General features: G+C 41.2%; 1 protein-coding gene across 1 annotated transcript; it reads left to right on the forward strand.

Moving 5' to 3' along the window:
• The first annotated feature begins 5,168 nt into the window (after positions 1 to 5,168).
• LOC105265145 (uncharacterized) lies at positions 5,169 to 6,074 on the forward strand. Its single transcript, XM_011302491.1, has one exon. The coding sequence runs from the start codon at positions 5,169 to 5,171 to the stop codon at positions 6,072 to 6,074; it is 906 nt and encodes a 301-aa protein (XP_011300793.1).
• The last annotated feature ends 8,702 nt before the right edge of the window (positions 6,075 to 14,776 follow it).

Genomic DNA, 14,776 nt, shown 5'->3' on the forward strand with positions numbered 1-14,776 from the left:
TGCCGAAGGATTCTCTACACTTGCAGCAACTACAATTACGTATGGTTCAACAATAAGACTACCTGTGTCACCTATCCTCTTTAACTGAACATTTGAAATATCTCCAGGAGTCCAAAATGTATAAAAATTATATAGCTTTGTCTAACCTATGAACGTCAGTATGCGGAAGCACGAAGTATGAGGATATGCCGCTATCGTCCAGTTAATTTTTTAGTTTTGTCACATACATCCCACAATTTTTTTTATCTTTCAGCATCCATCAGTAATTTTCAAAGTTTTATATATTTACATATATTTAATTGTTTTTAAGATTTTTGCAAAGTTGTCTAAATTGTTCCATATGATTGAGAACGAAATGAGTAATTGTTCTAATCATATGGTAAAATCTTATAGAAATGAATTATTGAACGATATACATTGAGACAATACATTTTAGTCAAGATATTTTGTACTTTTCGGAAAAATGATGAGGCATAAATTTATAACAAGAAGACGACTTCTCTAACAAAATCAAGTAGTCTTAATATTAAAATTTTTTGGATTTTAGAGAAGACAACTTGTGAGTGAATTCATTGAGGTAAACGTCACTTGAGGAATCTCATTTTTATTAAGAATAAAATATCATCATTTTTAAAGCAATTACGTAATTCCTGTCCCTGGACTGCTCTTAAAGAGACGAAGGGGACCGTTGAGTGCCGACTAGATGCGTCCACAGGTGGCGGATAGAGGAACAGCTATGGAAAGGGAGGTGCCGGGGGACAGGGGCCACGTACCGCGAGGTATTAGAGCTTGGATCCCGCTGGTCCTGGTCGAAACCTGTTCAACGGTTGTTATAGGAACAAACTTCGGCGGTTACCTGCGAGGGCGCCCCAAGACACCGTCGCAGACCAAATCCCCAAGTCAAGGTGGGAGTTATCATGCTGATAGCTGGATGGCACTGGGGAATAGTGTCGCGAACGATACCCTTGACTCAAGGGCCTTAAGGCACCAGGCAGCACCTCACTGTATTCATGCCTTATCGCAGGATCCGGGCTCTTCTGGGGCAGACTTTGACTTCCTAGGTTAATCGTGGGGTTAGCATGGAAACTCCTAATTCAAATAATAAAACTTCTAACACCGAAGGTGGCGCACTGTCAGAGGGAACGCTGGAGGCTTGCAGAACAATGGCGGCAGCAGTCACTGGAGTTCCGACAGCGGACCATGTGACAGCGGTAGTTGTGGCAGAACGGACGGCGGAGAGAACTACCTCGGTAGGAACCACCAAGAACCAACCTGCTGCGAATAAGAAGCGCAAGGGGTGCACGGGTGTGGAAAAACGCAGGGCCCGCAAAGCCAGACTGGAGACCAAAGCTTCGCGGGAACAGCAGTCCTCGCACGTGACAATGCAGACCCCGGCAGGGGTGGACGAGGGGACCAGACTCAAGAGACCTTGGAAACCACACCCCCGGAGGTCGCCACGCGTAGAAAAAGGGTGAAGTTGAGGGAAAACCTTAGGGCAACCTCCTTCAGGGAAGCGCCGAAGGGCAGCGGCAGGGTGGCTGTAGTGTCCTCCGGCCATCCGGAGCCATCCTTGATGGAGAATCAGGCGAACCTCATGCAAAACGCACTGGTGGAGAAGATGTTCGGCGATGACCAAAACGATCAGTACCCAAAATGCGAGGGACACCGATTCGAATAAGAGGTGCTGTGAGTCACGTGCACTGATGCCCAGTCGAAGGAGTGGCTCAGGAGCGCGGTGGCTACACTAGGTCCTTGAAATGGAGCCTCCCTTGCTAAGCAGAAACGGAGCCTCCACAGTGGAAAATGGAGGGTCTGGGACTGCAAAGAAAAGAGGGAAGGCATCGACCTGGTTGCAGGGGTGGACTGCAAGTCCCTAGAGAGGCTCAGGGCGGCAAAGATGGCTCCCTTCTACTGTCTCAGACGTGCTAGGACGCCGGTCCCCAAAGGAATAGTGGGGGACGGTTGCGGGAGTGCTGCTGACAACGGGCCTTCTTTGACGGTCACCCTAGCGAGGGCTAGGGGACGCGCAAGAGGGAGCAGGGGCGGACGTGGTCTGAGAAGGGGTGGCACGTTGTGGTCAGGGTGGGACAAAAGACTCTCACCTGCGCCCGAGCGGGTTCCTCTGGTCAGGGCCAGAATAAAGAAGACGTGATGCGCACATCAGACGAGTCGGAGGGGAACCATACATAAGGACGCTCCGATGGCATGCAAGCGCAGAAGCGCCAGAATGAAGGACGATGGACGACAAGGCGGTACAACCTCACCGATCGCCCGATGCTCCCAGATCAACTTGCAACACTGCGAGGCTGCGACTGCTCTGCTGGGTCATAGCCTTGGTCATAGCAGACAGATATATGCCTAATACAGGAGCCCTGGTGTTACGCCGGCACTGTAAAAGGATTTGATTTAGTTAGGGAAGAGCTGTTCTTTTCTCGGGATAACATTAAGCATTAAGTTGGAAATCAGTGGCATTGCTGCGATGGAGCAGGGGCTCATGCGAAGGAATCCCAAGGCCACCGGCTGAAGCTCTTTTAGAAGGGAGCTGGAGGAAAGGCTGGATGAAGGTCGTGTGAGGTCCAGCAACGCAGACAGGTTAGAGGACGAAGTAGTGAGAATCCATAGGGCCCTAACCGAGTCCTTCCATAGAGCATGCCCGATCAAACGGCGTAGAGAGGGAAGGAAAGTCAAGTCGTGGAATCGAGAACTCGGGAGGCTGCAAAACCTGACCAGACGACTCTGGAACCGAGCATTCCGCACTAAAAGCGATGTGGACTGGACTCTGTACAGGAGTACACAAGGGAGTACAAGAACCTCATCAAGAAATCGAAGGAATCGGCATGGAGGACCTTCTGTGAAAACTGGATCGACTGTCACAGATGGTCAGGCTCCACAGATGTAACCATCACCCAGCCGGATGAAATCCTGGAATGCTTGATCAAGGTGCACTTCCCCAACTCGGTCATACAGAGAGAGGGAGTGTGCTCTTGATTGGATCAAATACGACCAGGAGGGGGCGATTCGGATTGGAACCTGACCTCGAAAATTGTAACGTTGAATAGACTGCAGTGAGCGGTGGGCTCCTTTGAAACCTTTAAGAATCCGGGTCCTGACAGCGTATGTCCGGCTTTTGCATAGACTGCTACCAACGCTAAGGACATGTCCCAAGAAGATGGAGGGAAGTGCAGCTATGACAACGCCAAAGCTTATCGGCCTATCAACCCAAGCTCTTTCCTACTGAAGACGGTGGAAAGGCTTGTTGATAGGCACATTAAAGAGGAAGTGCTGAATAGTAATCCAATCAGCCCCTCGCAGCATGCATACCAGGCGGGCAGATCGACCGAGAGTGCACTGCACAATCTGGTTAGAACAATGGAAAGAGTGAAGAAAAGGATAGAGATACCCTTAGTGTCTTTATTGACATAGAGGGGGCCTTTAACAACACTTCGTGTGGAGCATGGAGAAGGCGGCGGTGTCCCTTGGGATTCAGGCACCCGTCATTAGATAGGTCGCTGCCATGCTCCGAACCAGATTGGTCTGGTCCTCTCTCTTGTCTCAGGGTTAATCCAAGCAAGACAGAGTGGCTCTTCACCAAGAGGAGGAGATGTGTCGTAAGACCCCCCTCTATTTATGGTAAAATACTGAGCTTTTCTGAGGAGGGAAAGAACCTGTGTATCAACTCAGAATTGATAGACTCGAGCTAACAAATTAATATCATTCGAGATATGATTCTTTCACTGATTTTTCTTTAGATGTTCTTTGCTCTTGAGCTGACAAACACTATTCGAGAGAAAAGTTAATTGATAGGGAGGAACTAAATAGAAATAATCAATTTGCACTGACACTACACCTTGGTTGCACAGACTTTAAACTGTTATTTTTCCTTTTTTTATTGACCACGGTCTTTGCGTACACAAGAGAAAGATATAATTGTGATGGCACTTGAACTTCCGACAACTAACTAACTTATTTTACTTTTTGATTTCTTGAGAGCGTCTGAAGAAGGAGGGGGAACTGGCTATACAACAATAGTTTGTCATTTTTCTGATAGGTATATGAAGAACCTTCGAACTTATTGGTGTGATCCATTGATGGTGGGAGAAAAGAGGGTGTGCTTTTAAGGAAGGCAGAATTTTATATTTCCAAAGTCATAAATTGGCTACGCGAAGTTTGAAACCTCTTTTTTTGAAGTGACGACTTGCAATAGATTACCCGGAAAAACATGTTCTACCGGGCAATGTGTCGTCTTCAATAGACCCAGTCTCCCAGCCCGATCCTTCTGAACATGTGCTATGTGTGTGGGTGCCAGGAAAGTTGGGGGGTTGCCCACACTAAATGAAGGGTTTGACGGTTCCTGGGCCTTGTGAGGAATTTTCGGGTTGACAAAAAATACTAAATTGCTGAAGAGCTGAGGGTTCTGGGGAATAGGATTTTTCGCAGCTGACCACCCACTTTGTCCGAAACTACTGGATCGTGACTTCCTTTAGAATTGTTGGAATAGATGGATACAAAAAAGGCTTAAAATTACTCTGTTGTTCGCGTCCTTTATCTTCATTCGCTCTCCAAAATGTCTGGAAATTTGAACTATTTTCATTTCTTTACGAATCATAAATTATAATTAAATACAACTCAGCAGTAAATAAAATTGATTTGTCCGGGACGAAACAACCTGGGTGTTTGGCTAGAGAGAAAGTTCAACTGGAAAAAGCACATCACCATGCAGACTAAAAGGTCATCACGATTTATTGGGCATGCAGGAGATTGTTTGTAAATACGTGGGGACTGCGGCCAAGGGTTGTAAAATGGATTTACACAGCCCTAATTGTCCCACAGCTGACGTACGCTGTTGTTGTCTGGTGGATGGCTATGAACAAAGCCTGTCACGGGAGAATGGTAGACAGGACAGGCAGACTTGCTATGCTGGGAATTACGGGGGCACTTAGAAAAATCGTCACCTCAGCAATGAAGGCCCTAATCTTTCATCAACCTCCGCACCTCAATATTCAGGAGGTGGTACTGATTTCCGCAGCGAAATCGCGGTTACAAGGCCAGTGGAAAGGAGCTAGTAGTGGTCATGCGGCTATCCTTGCTGCGGATGGGGGCCTTCAGAGGCTGCTGTCCCGGGACGACATGCCTGCGGGCTGCAATAGCACTTCCAGAGGAATTTCAAGATGACCCTTGGAAATGGGGCAACTCAGTCAGGGGGTAATACAGGGTGGGCGCCACCAAAGGGGCTGGTTTGGTACACGGATGGTTCCAGAAATGGCGACCGAGGTGGAGCAGGAATCTGGTCTGAGGGACCGTCAATCGCAAGGGCCCTTAGACTGGGATCTCACATGAGCGTGCTCCAGGCAGAACTTGCTGCCCTGAGGGCCTGTGCCAGGGAAGTCCTGGACGGAGAGGACAGGGGCAAGAAAATATACATCTGCTCAGATAGCAAGCGCGCACTGAGGGCACTACTCAGACATGAGAGTTCCTCTCGACTAGTCAACGAATGCACTGAGCTGGTGGAGAGGGTTAGTGTTAATAGCCAGCTAGACGTGGACCGGATCCCAGACCATGCTGGCATCCTCGGTAATGTAAGAGCCGATGAGCTGGCCAAAAAAGGGTGTCTAAAGACTGCGCCAACCAGGGAAGACCTGGTGGGTATGCACGTAGACATGGTCAAGGATATGATCCGGAAACGAGCGGAGAGGGGGATTCTGGAGAAGTGGCGCTCTGAGAAGGGCGCCAAGCATACAAGGACCCTTCTGCGTGAACCCACGAAAAAGCTAGCTGGGACGCTGGTTGGACAGAACAGGATAAAGCTCCGGTCTCTGGTGGGACTTATCACTGGTCATTGGCCCCTAGCCTCATACTTGGCTAAGATAGACAGAGGAATTGATCCTAACTGCCCGAAATGCGGACTCACAGAGGAGAATCGGCACCACCTAGACACTAAATACAGTGGTTTTGATCAGGTCCGCTGGAATGTCTTCAGGGCCACTTGCGCCAAGGAATTGCATGTCGATACGGACGGTATAGAAGGGCTCTACGAGTTTGCTCGGAGGGCAAACTTACTAACACCTATGGACTAGGGGGCTGATAAGTGCAGAGTGCAAAATGGCCAAGAGGCTCATTGCACTTCTCGATCTCTTGAAGGGAACGCCTTGAACTACTAAAAGCCTAAAAGACTAAGTGCATATTCTCGACAGAAATTTCTCTTTTTTTAGAATAAGGTATGATTTTCTTGTCAATTTTCGAGTCATCAATTTTGTAATACAAATAAGGCCGTGTTTTCCCTGAAACTGCTCATATTTCGGACAAGTACTAAATCTCTGGGCTAAAGTTTTTTTCTCTTAGTTCAAGATATCGTTTAGTCTAAAGGTAAGCAGACTCTTCTTCATTAATTCTATAAATATATTCGTAACCATAGTTTGTCAAAAACGATAAAATATAGAGAAATTAATTGGGAGAAGGCCTCTTCCGGTAAAAAAGTGAACAATTACGTACTGCAACTGTTGCGATTAAGCTGTCTGTAGTTTCCGCAGGATCTGTTTCGACATTACCGAAACTCCTTTTCTTCTTTCCTCTCCCCCTGTTGCGGACGAGATAGTGCAGAACAGGATAAACATCGGCAAAACTCCATTTAAACACGTGTTAAATCACTCGAATTTCAAAAATTTATATCTCAAGTTCAAAACGGTCAATTGCATACGGAGAAGGCTCATTTTGTTGCTAATTTTTCAAACTATTCACCATAAAATTTTTAACGAAAACTGTCGGAAAAAAATTCTACGCGACAACAACCTTAAGTATGAAAGGAAGTATTATCCATCTAATTTGGGTCTTTGAGCATTTACTGCAGCTTCTGATGTTTTTCTTTTTCCAGTTAAATTCATTTGTGTTCGATATTTAGTCAGTGTATTTTGAAACTTATTCTCAATAATGCCCTTGCATGGTGTCGCATTGCGTGTTGTCGATTGTGCCTTCAGAATCACCGGTTCAAAAAATCGAGAATCTGACTCGTTCACAAAAATCTCACAGATCACTGCAGCGACTCTCTGGTAATGAGGGTAACTCCAACTAAAAAAAAATCATAATTACTGTAAAAGCAACATACATAGAGCAAAGCAAGCGAATTTCAGGAAGATGTCGCTACTTTAGGAGGATTTATCATCAATAATAGATTCTTATTATTTTCCTGAGAATTGAAACTTTTTTTCAATGCCTGGACAATATTGGAAATTTCTTATGTCAATTGCATATTACTCACTCAGTACGCGAAATTTTAAGACACTCTCCAATAATGAATTCAATCACCATCGATCTGTCTTCTTCTCATAATGGTACTGCTGACTTTCTATTGGCTTCCAGTATATTATTAGAGTAAAAATTAAAATTTATCATAGAAGCCTTTCCACAGTGATATGAGATAATAGAAAACTCGACAAAACGAGCTTATCAACTTTGGTCATCGATGGACCAGCTGTAGCTTGATCGTTCAATCCCCGACGTTCTCTTTCAGCTTGAAGAAACTGAATGATTCTCAGATTAAATTAATGTATGAGTTGTCAATGCAGTATGAAACGAAGTTTCGAGCCTACTAAGATAGGTGAATATGTGTAATTTTGGGGTTGAAAAATAGTTACATTTTCGGAATACCGATGCCGATCTACTGCTTAGGGTACGATCTCGAGGAGACCTTCACTCATTTTAATATAAAAAAACTGATTTTATTCTTCCAATTTTGACATATTACGTAAAAACGATCCAATTCAGGACATCGTTAGTTTTAAATATTGTAGTGTTGAAAGAGAACTGCGAAGAGGACATCTTATTTCTGGAGATATTTCGAAAAAACGATTTATAAAGAAATCACGATTTCCCAAAAACGACTGAACCGATGGAGCTGAATTTAGGTCCAGAGTTAATCTGAACCCTTATATCCCATCTAATCAAATTTATATTTTTATTTAGAATTTGTTTACCCATCAATCTTTCCTCAACTAAAAAATAACCGCTGGTCAGAGGGGTCCACGTACAGACGTTTTCCAAAACTTTCGTATCATTACCAAGTTTCCAAGCAAAATTAAAAGTTAATTTTTTAGGTCAGATTTGGACGATTGCAATTTTCCATTGAAAAACACAAATGGGATAAATAGATTTGAAAAAAACAGCATTATTGCAGTGTGTATTTTGCGAGCTTTCAAAGGAGCAGTATTCATGCTCATAAATGAAAAAAATTAACGCAAAACCTTCCCAATTTGTTAAAATAATATTTCGAATTGTTATCATATGTTCTATGGATCCACGATGAGATTACTAGTGTGATTTTTTTAGTGACATGTTTCGTATAATATTTTATGTCATTGGACCCGTAATGCGCGATTTCACCGAACGATGCAAAGTTAGAACCGCGTGATTACGGTCATCATAACTCGCTGATACCAGAAAATCGAATCGGCAATATGTCACATTTTTCGGTAGAAAAAAAAATTAATGGCGGAGACCATTTTTTCCCTTTCCGTTTCCCCAACTTTTATGATATTTCCACGCACAATTTATAAAAATTGAAGGTATATAAGATGGCTTAATTTGTAAAAATCTATTTTGTCTTTTTTTTTACTCTATATCCCCCTGTTTTTTTGGTAAATTAGTAGGTTCGTATTTTGAGAGACGCGTCATTCTCACTGGAGGTCTTAATTTGATGAGAAAAAAATATATGCCTACGTTCAAGTCCATTTTTACAGAGAATATGACTCTAAAGATTGGCCTAAATCGTGCTTCTTGTTGCTAGAATTGGTAGTTTCCCAAATAAATCTCCTGCGTTGGATACAATCGATGACCAAAATTGCGACAATATTTCTATTCAATAAATTTAATGTTTATTATAATTCGTTTATCCATTCTTATGGTAAGAATCGGGCGATTTGTCTTAATCTTTTCAGCCCTTTTGACATTTAACGGAGGAAAACATGGTAGTCAGAAAGTACATGATTCTAAAAAAGTATTTTTTTCTGTCAGTTCTATACTGGTGAATATTGGCAACCGAGCAGGTGAATTTAGAAATGAGCACCTCAAAAAAAAATAAATATGAGTTTTTCAATAATATATGCATTCTTGTGGTTAACCAATTTATTTCAGTTCAAAAATTTCTTTTTAACAATTTGCCATTATTCGGGCTAAGAAATTTTTAATTGAAGGTGAGAAATATTTTCTATTGCAGCGTATCTTGTGGTTTTATCATGAATTACACCAAATACTTATAATCTTGGGGATATATTGAGAAAACGATCGATTATGGGAAATGAATTTGTATTCTTGCGTATTTCTTAAACTCTTCGTTCTAATTCAGTATACAGTAGCAGTATAGGTCCAATACAATGGTCCTCGATGTACTACATTCTGTTTTTATGACCAAAACTACTGAATGTTAATTACCTCAAAAGTAATCCTAGACACTGACAGCTCCAGAAAAAAAAACATATCTTCTACCGTACTACATACACTCTTGGCGTGAATCAATTTACTCGAGATGAAGGAATAGTTATAGTATCATATTATTAAGAATGATAAATTTTTAATGACGGCCAGAGAATATTATTTTCTGTATATTATTGTCTTTTTGGTACTAAAAACACCGCGAAAATGGAGTAAGCTTAGAGAGCGCAAGCCTCTCCAAAGTCAAAGGAGATTCTCTCGTATCTCGGAAATATTCAACTTCATCTCATTTACTTCTGTTTAGAAAATAATTTCGCATCATCTTCTGTTATTTAGACTAAACACCTGGAACTGTAAGGCGAGAAATCATTTTCTCAGCAGAAAGTAGACCGTTCCACCCCAAAATTTAAACTAGAGCCTTATAACCAATAATCTTTCAGAAATATTGTCCAATCCGCCTTTATATATAGATCTTCCAGCAAATTAGATTTATTCAAATTTAGGAATTAAATTCAGATAGTCTTATATTATTTAGACTCTGCACTAAAATTTCTTACCTCTAAATTTTAGAGGTAAGAAATTTTAGTGCAGGCTAGAATTTTTTTTTCTCAGTGTGTATAAATACCTCAAGTTCCACTGCCAATCCATCGCGATAAACTCATTTGATATCATTGTCTATTCATGCACTTTCCCCCATTGAAGATTTATCTTTTCATTTGTGTTAACAATTTACTGGTAAAGTGATATCAATAATTAGTAGATTCCACAATTCTGTTAAAATAAAAAAAAAAAATCTGTTAAATTCCTGGTTTCGTAAATGGGTACCGAATTCATTCCTTATAATACCCAGAGTACGAATAACAGATATCATTCAACCTCTGTGAAAATGTATGTGAAGAAATATATTCTTTGTATGGATGCCAAACCAGGTGAAAGAAAACCTGAGGGAGTTAAGAATCATTTATCTGATTACCGTCTCCCTCCCCCTCTGACTCAGAGAAATACCACTTGATTGCACGAGACATGATCAAAATTTCACATCAGCAGACAGCAAGTCTACATTCTTCTCCTGTATCACATTTTCGTATCACCATGAATCATCATATGAATTCTTGGCCAGAATTCTAGCAGAAGGAGATAAAGACATCTCCTTCCACCAAAAATCCAACAAAAGTCCCAAGGCAAAACTTTTGTGCGATCTCGATTTCATCAGCGTGTCTTCCTTTAAGGTTGGTCCTTCATCAGCTTTAAATATTTTGACCGAATCATCCGATACGCTGTTAACGTTGTCATGACAATAGTTCCACCACTGTTCCTGGTCCAATCAAGCAGCTGTGAAAGATCACGTTCTATCCCCGTCCCACTGCTGCTCCACCATGTGCCTGGGACCTCTGCCACCCTATTCCCTCATCACTTTTACCCTCCCGGTATCTTCCGTTGGTGTGTAAATTGTCGAGGGTTAACCCGACCAGGGGTTGGTAAGTGGTTAGCTTTATGTCTATATTTGATGAACGAAGGAAGCTATAATTTTAGTTTTCATTCACTGATTATTCTGCTATGCAATGGCACGAAAAAACGGCTAACTTTTCAATTGACTTTATTGCTGTTGCAACTCTCGTCTCCTGGTCCATCTCTTAAAATCGATATTTACACCATTGACTATTACGTGCAATACCATTTCTGTGCGAAATACTGAGTAGAAGAGGAAGAAAGGGATTCGCTGTAAGGAGGATGGACAAATAAATTTTTCTCATGTACCGAAATAGTTCGTTTTCCATTGACTGAATCATGTCTTGCATGAACATCTGGCTGATCTGGATCTTTGTCAACATATCCGGATTAAATTCGATTTCCACTGAGCAATTTCTCTCCAAAGAGTTCCGCCGCTTCCAAAAAACCCAATAAAGTGCTTGGGGAACACCAAGTATTAGGACTCAGCCCGTAAATACTCAACCATTGATTGGAACGTGAATCTTTCCCCTCGCTGATTCCATCCAATAGTCTCTCCGTCTGATTCTTCACTGCAACTCGATACACTGATTACGTCCATGGGGCTTAATTGATTTGCCACGCAATCTGGTACAACCAAGTCTCTTGGTACATCGAAAACGTCGTCTACCCCGTTGTATCCTTGGGAACGTATTTGGACGGTTTCGTTTGACTGCTTTTTGTTTTTAGCAATTGGAAAGACGTGCATGGCATGTGAAAAAGCTGGCACAAGCACTGGGATGGTGTATTTCAGTCATGTAAAAGGTTTTCTATTGTGATTGTATTCGAATGAAATTTTCGGGTATAAAATTTGCGCGTTTTGAGAAAGAAAGAGGAATTGAGAATTTTTTTTTTTATGTTACACTATAAATTCTGTTAATTTAACTTTAAGAAGTCATGTATTCAGTAGAGAAGGCGTACGAATGAACCCACGTAAGAACAAACCGAATATGAATAATGCAAATCAGAGGTACGAGAAAGAAAACTCCACAGATGCGTAATGACCGCTTGTCACGTCAGCTCTGAAAAATTTCCATCAATCCTCGAATTTTTGATATTTTTATCCTGTAATATGTTCTTTCCATCGAATATTCCAGCAACAGTAATGTAATCAATGTATTTTTTTTTATTTCCAACTCACCACTTGTTCACAAATCTAATCTGTTAGGAATATCGTCTTCGTAACAGACTTTGAAGAACTTTTCCTTTTTCATGATTTCCTAGGAGTGTTCTAATAATTAATGCATTTCTGATTACGATTGTGATGAGATAAGGGTGAATCGACCAGTAGAAATTCCCATTTTCGTGATTTATTTAGGAAATAAATTTTCCTTCCGCAGTTGGATTAGCCACATGTCGAATTTGGGCATCCACTACAACTCAATACGAAAATGGGTCTCGATGTACATTCCTGTACATTCCAGTATGTCAATTTTATATAAAAGTTTCAGTGTATCGAGTGGCTAACGAACGCCCAATACAATTAATGACTTATTAATCTAACAGAAAATTCGGTCTCCACAAGTTCGATACTATGGCATGAGTACACGTTGTTACGAAAATGCTTTTAGGAGCAAAGAGCTTCGTATGATATCCGCCTGACATAAGGACGGAGAGTTGTTTAAGACAAAGAAAAATCGTATGATACTTTCACGTCCTTTTTGTAACGAGAGATCAATAACTAATCCGACCACATCTCTCTGAAAAATGCAAAATAATTCGAAATATCGAGGGAACTCCCAACGAATTAGGAGGAATGAATCTTGTTGATTTTGCTAATCTTGGCACCTTGCTGTTATTCTCTTTTGGCAATATCGCATAGAGAATTTCTGTCGATAACTGAAACATTGCTTCCAATGTAGATGGTAATTCTGACCGGAAAGGAACACAATGAAACACGTTTGTCTTTGTCTGGCAATTACTCTGAAACAATGATCGAATCGGTTTCTCGGCCTGCAGACTCCTCACAATATCAGCGGAGAGACCGAGAAATGAAAGAGGGACGAACACTCAGGATGGGGCTCAGTGGTATCCACTGAGGTTCCAACTAATATCCAACTCCCTAAGAAAAGAAGTGCCAGCCATTTCTCTTGCTACAGCTATTCTCGCAGAGCGTCCTCACATCATTGTGAGTAACACAGAGAAACAATGTAGATTCAAAATTTCTTCATCTCTCCACCTCAATTGCAAATACTATATCCCTAGAGTGAGGAAGATGGTTTGAACATAGTCGGCGGCCAGTCTGAGAAACAATTGATTGTATTAGTAGAGTTCCTCACTATATTCATCGCGACCGTAACGCAATTGTAATATTGCTTCATCTAAGTTTGTCGAGTATCAAGATTCACAGACAGAACATTCTGGTTTCATCTATTCTAGAATAAATTAGAATGTTTCCTAATAAAATTGAAATTTTACCATAATTATTCCTAATGAAAAATCGTACTCCAAAATAAGACAATTACATTTTTTTTCGACAATAATCTTACGTTTCGTAATGATACCAACCCGCCACTTAATGATTGGATACTCCATTAATTACCTCTGCTAAATGAAGTCTCTATTTTTATGATCTGTTCACAAAAAATGAGGATGGAAGGTTTTGGTCCATCATTATTCGCTGGCAATTCCTGAAATATCAAATAACTGAAGTAAATAAGAATAATGTAATTAAGCCCCATGACAGGTTTGACTCGTACGGTTTGGGGTAGTCCCCAATTGTACGGAAAAGATCGATAGTGCACACATCCGGTAAACTAAGTTCAGATTTATCACGAGATAATTAATTTGCAATGCGACGAAGAGCTTTTGCAACTAACTTCAGATAGCATTTGATAACAAATTTCCGAAACAAACGCGTATCCGAATCTATTAATTGTTTATGTCATTGCGGCCGGTAAAACGTGTTTCTAAGCTCGCTTCGCTCGAATAAAAACGCGTTTTCGGCCACAATGACATAAAATAGCATCATAGCCACGGCGGAAAAAGTGATTCTGACTCATGCGCGTTATAATCCTCGTCTCCGACTCGGACTATAAAGTCGCATTTCCCTTTTTCCGTCCTAGGCGTGAAATATACTATTATAGAAGAATTACTTGTTTATTCGGTACTTCATACACAGAAAGAAAAATACCGGAAAAATTACGGAACTTTCACGTATTCGTGGAGTGACCTTGGTTTTCGGGGAAAACTACTGTAAGTTCTGTAAAGATTTGCATGCAATTTTCTTATTTTTCCAATATTTTCCGCTATTCCTTCCCATTCCTCAATCTCCTTTCCTTCCAACACTAATCGCTAACGATCAATTAGTTTACGGCTAGAATTTTTTTCAAATTATCAAGACATTTTTGTCTCTGATTGTTTTCCTGAAGGAATACGCCTACCACCTTCCCATGGTTTCCGTTGAGCAGCTATCAAAAATGCTCGCCAAGATTGGGCAAAACTTATTAAAAAAACCTTAGATTCATAATTTATTGATTGAATTTTAAAGAACTAGTATCTCATATTTTTTAAATTTTTAATAAAATAATTATTCACTATGAAGGTAACCAAGAAATAATCAGTTTCTGGCACCATGATGTTTGAACAATTACCCCCGATATAACTAAGGATTTTTCACGTCGAATTGGTGAAAATTTTTTCGAATTTTTAGACGGTAAGGTTTTTTAATAAATTTGAAAAAAAGCCTGCGGCGCTATCTGTATCTGACTGCGCCCCACTTCGTGCACACTGCTACTCCCACCCTGACTACACTGGGCTTCACGCAATTGGGATATGGTATTTCTAATAATGAGTCTAATAAGGTTTTATGGTCCAGGCCTGGTTTTGAAGGATGGAAAAATTCAATATTACTGAATTAGCCCCCCCC

Source organism: Fopius arisanus, unplaced genomic scaffold, assembly GCF_000806365.1.
Source record: "Fopius arisanus strain USDA-PBARC FA_bdor unplaced genomic scaffold, ASM80636v1 scaffold00027, whole genome shotgun sequence".
In the NCBI taxonomy this organism is placed as follows: Eukaryota; Metazoa; Arthropoda; class Insecta; order Hymenoptera; family Braconidae; genus Fopius; species Fopius arisanus.